The 9,076-nt window shown below is 35.8% G+C and overlaps 1 protein-coding gene and 1 pseudogene across 1 annotated transcript; both read left to right on the forward strand.

Moving 5' to 3' along the window:
- Window positions 1-1,281, forward strand: part of LOC106320684 — a 4,158-nt pseudogene extending 2,877 nt beyond the window's left edge.
- Window positions 1,282-2,935: 1,654 nt separating this feature from the next.
- On the forward strand, window positions 2,936-8,589 carry LOC106320683 (disease resistance protein RPS6-like). The gene is made up of 6 exons (XM_013759051.1): window positions 2,936-3,499; window positions 4,404-5,514; window positions 5,598-5,957; window positions 6,722-7,581; window positions 7,717-8,107; window positions 8,182-8,589. Exons 1-6 carry the CDS (start codon window positions 3,021-3,023, stop codon window positions 8,377-8,379), a joined length of 3,399 nt encoding a protein of 1,132 aa, XP_013614505.1. The 5' UTR covers window positions 2,936-3,020; the 3' UTR covers window positions 8,380-8,589.
- Window positions 8,590-9,076: the final 487 nt, after the last annotated feature.

The following is a 9,076-nucleotide window of genomic DNA, read 5'->3' on the forward strand; positions in this document are numbered from 1 at the left end:
TTTTTTTTTTAATTTTGGAAATATTCCGAGAAAATTTATCCCTCGGAATATTCCGACGACATCTTCCTCGGAATATTCCGAGGAATTTCCGACGAACTTGTGGTCCTCGGAAAGTCCGAGGAAATAGAGTTTCCTCGGAATTCCGTCGGAAATTTCCGAGGGATTTCCGAGGAAAGATGAATTATCGAGGAGTTATTTCCGAGTACTTTTTTCGTCGGTATGTCGTCGGAATAGCGTTATTCCGACGACATACCGACGATTTTTTCCCTCAGTATGCCGTTGTTTTCTTGTAGTGTAAAGGTTTTATGAAGACATTTGTGTTTCTTAGCCCACAAGTAAAGTGGCTTACCGAGAACTGATCAACCCCAGTTTACTTCTTGAATCTCTCTTTAGACAGCTGAGAAGGAAAAAAATAACAACTTGCTAAAACAAGAGAGAACTGGTAAAGTGTTTTTTCACTTTCTATAGGAAGAAAGTAGGGTAACATAACTAATGAGTAGTTGGCATACTGGTTCAAACTTTTAGATCACCTAGTAGAAATTTAAGATGTCACAAGTTTAAGTCTAGTTGGGAGGCATATTCTCTTCAGAGTAAATTTAATTTAACATGGTATGGATCTAGCCCTATGAAATGTTTTGATTTACGGAGTTAAAACCTCTTAGTCGTTAAATAAGTAAGATAAAATAATGTCCAGTCTACTTACTTTAACTTCCTCTTGATTCTCATTAGGTAAACCTAAACTAGACTTACATTTCCTCAAGTTTGAGTAAACAGGGTAAAGATTCATATGTTCAGTTTTGATTTGAATGTTTAGTTTGGTAAAAGTTTGTTGTGTCATTTGTTTTGGGCAGCACATTCGGATACAACCGTTGCGAGGATGCTGGTGGGAAACAAGTGCGACCTAGAAAGCATGAGAGCGGTGAGCGTGGAAGAAGGCAAAGCCCTATCAGAAACTCAAGGACTATTCTTCATGGAAACATCGGCTCTCGATTCAACAAACGTTAAAACTGCCTTTGAGATGGTGATCCGAGACATCTACACCAATATTAGCCGGAAACAACTCAATTTGGACACATATAAAACTCAACTGAGCTCCAATAACTGAGTAAATCTAGTAAAGGACGAAAATAAGGGATCCAATCAAGTGTTCGGTTTATCTTGTTGTTCTTCCTCATGATCTCATTTTGGTTCTATCTATTTCTTCATTTATTACTACTCTCTACAACGTAATTCATAATCTATGTCTTTTGTTTCCTTTTTTCACGGTTAGAGTGAGTTTATTATGAGCTTCCAACTTAAAACTAATTTGTAATAAGTTGATTGACTATAATCCTTTATATATTATTTAAGATCTCAGAATCTCTCCGATGTGGAATAATTTATCTCTAATACCCCTATTTGAGATGATGGCTCTTATCGGCCAGCAATCTCGGAATTTTATGACATTTATACTCGGTCGAACAAGTTTAGTAAAATAGTTATACCCGATCGAGAGGGTTAAATAAAGAAGTTATATTAATTAAGGGTTTATGATTTTTTAGATCTATGCTAAGATAGTATGTTAGATTCAGATTTATTATGGGCTTCCAACTTAAAATCAATTGGTGATAAGTGGACTGACTCTAATCTTTTATATATTACTTATCCCATTAAACTCATGATGCGGAAGAGGAAGTGTTACTTGCAAAAGAATAGAAAATTTCCTTATATGGAAATGAAAGTTCATTAAAGTGCATTATATGAACTTGAAGAGTAAGTTTAAGGTTTTATTATATAAGGAGGGACACACCTTATAAGAAAAAGAAAACCTAGAGAATAAAGAGAGAGGTTTCATTGTTTATTGTATTGCTTTGTGTCAGAGTACATTCTGAAGCATTGTGTGATGGAGTCTGATGTAGACTTAGTTTGACGTTGGTGTTGACGCTCTTTATGGTGGTGTCAGTGATCTATAAAGATTGCAGCTGTTTGAATACAATGAGCTTTGGTGATGTCGGATGGTGATCTATGCATACTGCTTGATTCCTATCTTCATATACTCGGTGACATACTTGGTGATGTACTTGGTGATGTACTTTGTGAAGTATTTGGTGACGTACCTTCAGAGATTTGGAGGTTGAAGTCTAGACTCATGGGAAGTTTAGCTCAGGGTTAGATTATCCTGATAAAGTCTGAACTCTAGGAGAGTTTTGCTCAATGCTAGTTTACCTTGAAGAGTTCATGCTATAGAATAGCGCGGTGATTCAAGAGGGTTGTGCTTGTATTACGCGTTTGCGAATTGGTTGTAATTTGCTTTTTCATTCTAGTGGATTCAAAATCTGGACGAGGTCCCAGGGACGTAGGAAACGAACCCCGTTAACAAAGTTTGTGTAGTTTACTTTATGCCATGTATTTCTCGACTCATCCGCACTTACAAATATGTAAAAAAATTTATATAAAGAGACAAATTTTCTAATTAGGTTAAAATATTTGTGGTTGGAAGACTTAATTCTTTTGACATAAAATGCATTAGTTGTGGTGCTTGGATTAGTTGGTGAAGATCATTGAGTGCGTAGAAGAGATTGGTCGGCCCCTCTCATATGGTGTGATCCTTTTTCATATCAGGAATCAGACTTTAGATCTTTGAGAAGACTTGTACGAAAAAGAAACCAAAATTGCTGCGAGCTTGGACTGTAGTAGATCGAAGTCATGATATCATTCGTATATTTACTTCACATTGTGATTGTGCAATCATCTTTCTTCATATCAGAGTTAGTTAAACATATTGGCTTTCTGGTGATATTGTTTTGTCCCTCGTAGATAATTATTTAGTCAATTTCTACGTAGCGCTGTAGTTAGTCAATTCACTTATGTTACCCCAAAATTGCCGACTTATTTGAATATTCCTCTCCCCTTTGTCTTTACTTCGAAACTGTGTTTGCATGCAACTCTCTTGATTTGAATATTATCTCTCAATTTGTGTGGTATACAAATTGCTTTCCTAAAAATCCTTTTTGCATTTCCAACTTGTTTCTGCGTTTCACATGGCTTCTTCATCATCTTCTTCTTCTCCAGTGATTATCAATTGTGCACACGATGTATTCCTCAGCTTCAGAGGACACGACGTCCGCCGCAAGTTCCGTTCCCACTTTCTCAAGGAGCTCGACCGCAAGTTAATCACCTTCAAGGACGATGAGATGGAAAGAGGCCGATCTATTGCGCCTGAGCTTATCAAGGCCATACAAGGATCCAGGATCTCAGTTGTAGCGTTTTCCGAAAACTTTGCAAATTCGAGCTGGTGCTTGGATGAGTTAGCTGAGATTATGAGGTGCAGAGAAGAACGAGGCCAAATCGTGATACCCATTTTCTACGACGTGGATCCTTCTCATGTCAGGTATCAAACCCACGCCTTCGGAGAGATCTTCGAAAAGACTTGCAAAGGCAGAAAGGAGGAAGATAAACATATGTGGCGGCAGGCTTTGACCCACGCAGCCAACATAGCCGGAGAGGATTCTCGGAATTGGTACTTTACTAGATCAAAGAACACATCCTCTCTAAAAAAAATGTTTTTTTTTTATTTTTGCAGGAAAACGATTTTTCGGGGTTTTTTCGGGAAAACGCGTTTTCGAGTTTCGACGGGAAAACGCGTTTTCAGGTTTCGGCGGAAACGTGTTTTCTGTGCTTTCTGTGCGTTTGGCGAAAAATGAGTTTTTCGGAGTTTTGGCGGGAAAAATTTTAGCGGTTGTTTTCCCGGTTTTAGCGTTTTTCAGTTATGGCGAGAAAACGCATTTGCATGTTTTTTGCGGGAAAACGTGTTTTCGGGTTTCGAAGAGAAAATATGTTTTTAGGTTTTGGCGGAAACATATTTTCCGTGTTTTGGCAAAAAAATGCGTTTTCTGGTTTTTTTTGCGAAAAAAACGGGTTTTTGGGTTTTCCGGGTTTCAAAGGAAAATTCATTTTTCCGGTTTTGGTGGAAAAACACACTTTTCGGGTTTAGGTGGAAACACACACAATTCTCGGGTTTTAGTGGAAAAAACGTTTTGAATTTTAGCGGAAAAATACGTTTCTCGGATTTCTGCGAGAAAACACATTTTTCGGTTTTCGCAAAAAATGGATTTTTGGATTTCAACAGAAAATTGCAATTTTTCTATTTTTCTACTAATTTTATTAATTTTTACATTTTTACAAAGGATATTTAAGTCTTTTGAGTTTGAAATGCAAATGTACTTTTTCTAACATCTCAAATATATATTCAAAATATTATAGATGCATCTAGATGCTGCATCTAAATACTGATGCAATAGTGTTTAAACAACAACATCTGAATGCATTCAGATGCAGCTTCTGGATACAGAAACGTACATGGCGTAAGTGAACGATTTCTCTTGCTTTCTTTTCAATGATGTGTGTATGTCTTTTTTTATTAGGCCTGACGAAGCTAAATTGGTCGAGAAAGTCGTCAATGATGTTTCAAGCAAACTGAATTCAACAACATCCAATGATTTTGAGGACATGGTGGGAATCAAAAGTCACATGAAAAACATGAATTCATTGTTGAATTTGGAGTCAGAGGAGGTGATCATGGTAGGGGTTTGGGGTCTATGTGGAGTTGGTAAGACTACCATTGGACGAGCTCTCTTTAGTCAACTCTCCTGTCAATTCCAAGGCAGCATTTTCATTGATAAGACTAAGAAGAATCTTACAAGGGCTAAATCAGACGACTACAACACACAATTGTACTTGCAAACACAGTTTCTGGCTGAGGTTCAGGACCAGAAGGACATAAAGATACAGGGTTTACGTGCGGTGGAAGAAAGGTTAGGACATAAGAGAGTTCTTGTTGTTTTTGATGATATGGATGATCATGTCCTCTTAAATGCCTTGGTGGGGAAAACTACATGGTTTGGTCCTAGAAGTAGAATTGTTGTAATTTCAGAAGATAGGGAGTTTCTAAAGGCCCGTGGAATTGGATCTGATCGTATTTATGAGGTGGCTTTACCGTCGGAAGAGCTAGCGTTCCAGATGTTCTGCCGATGTGCATTCCATCAAGACTCTCCACCTGATGGTTTTATAGAGCTTGCTACTGAAGCTGTAAAGCTCGTCGGGAACCTTCCACTGTGTCTCAACTTCTTGGGTTCGTCCCTTGAAGGGGTGAAGAAGGAGGAGTGGGCAGATAGGGTGCCTCAGATCAGAATTTTTATGAGTAAACAGATTGATAAAATATTAAGAGACGGCTATGATAGGTTAAAAGAAGAAGATAAGGCAATATTTCGTCACATCGCTTGTTTATTTAATCATAAGCCACGTGACTACGTGATACGGTTGCTTGAAGATAGTAAGTTGGATGTTGACGTTGGACTCGTTACTCTAGCTGAAAGGTGTCTCATAAAGATATCAGGGGATAATATTATTAGGATGCACGAATTCCTGCAAGAGATGGGTAGAGAAATCGTACGTCAACCATGTATTCATGAGCCTGGAAAACGTGAATTCTTAATGGAGTGTCAGGAGATTTGTGATGTACTTGCAAAAGGAACTGTAAGTTTCTTCTAGTTATTCATGTTTTGCATCAATGGATTTAAGTTTTACTAATACATATTTGGTTTCTGGTATTTTTTCAGGGAACTAAAAGTGTTTTAGGCATATTTTTGAACTTATCTGAAATGAAGGATACGTTATGTTTTGGCGAGGAAGTATTCGAAGGAATGACAAACCTTCGGTTTCTAAGAATCTACGGCATCTCACAAGAGGATAAAGAAATTGGTTTGGAATTTCGGCATCTCAACCTTAGTACGTTGAAATGGTGGGATGGCTCACGTAAGCCTTTAAAGGAAGGCAAATACTATATGGGGCGCCAGCTTAGATTACTTGAATGGTGGGGATACCCAATGTGGCGCTTGCCTTCTTACATCTGTGCAGAAAACCTTGTTGAACTCATAATGCCGGATAGCCGCCTTACGATGTTGTGGACTGGGGTTCAGGTAAGTTTTCCAGGTCTCAATGCCCCTTTTAAATGTACTAATTGGTTATAATAACGTCTTACTAGAACAATGGAGAAATAGACAATTTTTGAATAAGATATTGCAAATTCACTTCTTATTCAGATTTGCTAACTTTCTGAAATCTAAACTATTATTTGCAATTGATTTTTTCGCATTCGATCTTTTACATTAAAAGTTAGTCTCGTTAATGTTGTTCTTATCCTTAATGAATTTTTATATATAATTTATTATGAATTTCATATTAATATATTAGATTTATCTGTTATGGTAGATTATTGGTTATAATTTAATATAACAAATTGCCAAAAACATATATTAAAAAGTAAGATAATTTATATATATATATATATATATATATATATATATATATATATATTGTGTTTTTATCTGGAAATAATATTTTCTAATATAAAATTTTAAAAGTAAGATATAAAATATTTTGTAATTAATCACAAATCAAGCAAACAAATTTGTATAAATATATTTTCTAAAATATTTTTAATATGTGAATGTTTTTAAAATTTCAACACAATGGTAAACATATATTAATTATAGATAAAAAAAATTTCATATATATAAATAATTTGAGGCTTAAATTAATTTTTTAAGAACATAAATAATAATTTATTATGTTGATCTTTTAATTTAATAAGTACTAGTAAGAATATTATGTCAAAACACCTAGTTATGACATGTTTGACATATCTGAAGTTCCCGTTGGCCTCTTTTTTTGTTATGGTCAGCTGCTTAATAACCTCAAGAAGATAGATTTGCGGAGATCTAAAAAGCTGAATGAACTCCCAAATCTTTCAACGGCCACCAATCTCGAGGAACTGTATCTTGAAGATTGCTGGAGTCTGTGGAAGATTACTTCCTCTATTCGTTATCTCAAGAAACTGAGGAAGCTAGACATGAAAAGATGCAAAGAACTGCTGCTGCTTCCAACCGATATTGACTTGGAGTCTCTCCATTCCCTCAATCTCAGTGGATGCTCCAAGTTAGAGAGTTTTCCTCACATTTCAAGGAATATTTCAAATCTTGTTCTTGATGAAACCAAGATTGAAGAAGTTCCTGAAAGGATAGAAGATATCTCTGGGCTCAATTACATATTGATGACCGGTTTCAGCAACTTAAAATATTTTTCTTCCAACATTTCGAAACTGAAACATTTTGAGATGATGTTGTTTACAGTGGTGACGACGACATATGATAGTGGCATCATGGACAATAGGACAAACGATGTCTTCCTAAGCTTCCATAGGGAAGATGTTCGCAAAGCTTTTGTGAGCTACTTGCACAAGGAATTTATGAGAGACCAGGACCTGGCTACTAATGTTGTAAACGAGATAAGATCTTCAAGAATCGCAATAGTCATTCTTACAGATAACTACATGTCTTCGGAACGGTGCTTGGATGAGTTGGTGGAGATCATAGAGTGCAGCGAAGAGATTGGTCAAAAAGTGATCCCCGTTTATTATGATGTGGATACTGTTAATATCAGCAGGCAGATCCAAGACATTATTAAGACCGAATCGTACCCACAAAAACTGAGACAAGCTTTTACTGTAGTAAGCCAACTTCAGGGATATAATTTCTCAACCTGGTAAATTATTTGAATTATTTATTATTTGCTTTGAGTTTAACTTTTAATGTATTATCTTCCTAGATGCTCATTTCTTCATGGTATTGTTTACTCCATCTTCATTGTGCCAATTCCCATCATCTTTCTTGCTATCAGGGATCCTGAAACTGCGGTGAGTCAAATGCTGGCTGATGATATATCGTTTTCACCAAAAGAGTTATTTGACATGGAAACATTAAAAGAGGAATTCAATGGTCTAGAGTGGAAGGAGAAGGTGTTGTTTTGTCACATTGCTTGCTTTTTCAATAATGAGACATATGAGAATGTGACGCAATTGCTGAAAGACTGTGGGTTTGATGTTGGAGGTAGTCTTGAGATTCTATATGAAAAGTCTCTGATACAGATATCAGTAGAGAGAGTCATAATTATGCGTCCTGTGCTGCAAAAGATAGGCAGAGATGAAGTTCTTGCAGAATTCATTAACGTGCCTGCAAATCGTCAGTTCTTGATGGATACTGAGGGTTGCGACCTACTTATTGATCTAACTGTAAGTTTTTGTTTTAACATCATTATGTGTTCTTAAGCTACTACTGATTCGTTCCTCTTAAAATGTTCTTTCAGGATGATACTAAAAGAATGTACGGTATCTCATTTAACATATCAGAAATGGAACAGAGATTGGCAAGAGATGAAAGACTCAAAGGAATGAAAAGGTTGAAGGTTATGAGAATGTACAAGGACAGTTTGTACGGTAAAGAAGTCCGAGTTCATTTAGTTATAGGCCTCCACTCTTTGTGGGAGCGCCTGAGTAATATTTGAAGGAAAAGAGTAGTCACTCAGTAAGATGGCTATGGTCGGCTAAAGTGTTATTCCACTTATAGGTAGGGTTTGTTGCTTTATATTAAGGGACATTTTGACATAATGTAGTTTTTGTCATTTGTGTCATATAGTGCCCGGTTTTATCCTTCTTCTTTATAGGTACCAGGTAAATGTGTTAAAGTGAATAATGTGTCCAATAAAATATAAGGTCAAGAGCATCCCGAAAACTATTCAAAATAAAAAAAGAAAAAACAATTCAAGTATATCTTTATTGACCACATACATATGCACAAATGTTTTATTTCTTATCACCGAAGTAATATAGAATTATAACTCCACTTACAATTTCTAAATACTAAACATATCTGAATCCCAATCCCTAAATACTAAACTTTATTTCAATCTTACTACAACCCTTAAATACGAAATCTTAAACATTAATCAATAAACCTTAAACCCAAATATAAACCATATTCCAAAACTCAGATAGAATAGAACAAAGCAAATAACTTAGTATAAATTGGTAAATTTATGGAATGTCTATGATTGCATGGAATAAGTTATGTTGACTCTAACCATACCCCTATCACCTTCTAAATACTAAACCATAAACTTTAATCACTAAACCATTATCCCAATATAAACCTTAAACTCAAATATAAACCATAAACCCAAATATAAACCATAAACCTTGAAC

This window comes from Brassica oleracea, unplaced genomic scaffold, assembly GCF_000695525.1.
Source record: "Brassica oleracea var. oleracea cultivar TO1000 unplaced genomic scaffold, BOL UnpScaffold01021, whole genome shotgun sequence".
NCBI classification, from domain to species: domain Eukaryota; kingdom Viridiplantae; phylum Streptophyta; class Magnoliopsida; order Brassicales; family Brassicaceae; genus Brassica; species Brassica oleracea.

What these genes read in the sequence shown, in the direction of transcription:
- LOC106320683 (XM_013759051.1), top strand. Translation starts at nt 3,021, where the DNA reads ATGGCTTCTTCATCATCTTCTTCTTCTCCAGTGATTATCAATTGTGCA. An exon ending in GGAGAGGATTCTCGGAATTG is followed by an intron (nt 3,500 to 4,403) that starts GTACTTTACTAG and finishes TTTTTTTATTAG; the next exon opens with GCCTGACGAAGCTAAATTGG. An exon ending in GGATATAATTTCTCAACCTG is followed by an intron (nt 7,582 to 7,716) that starts GTAAATTATTTG and finishes TCTTGCTATCAG; the next exon opens with GGATCCTGAAACTGCGGTGA.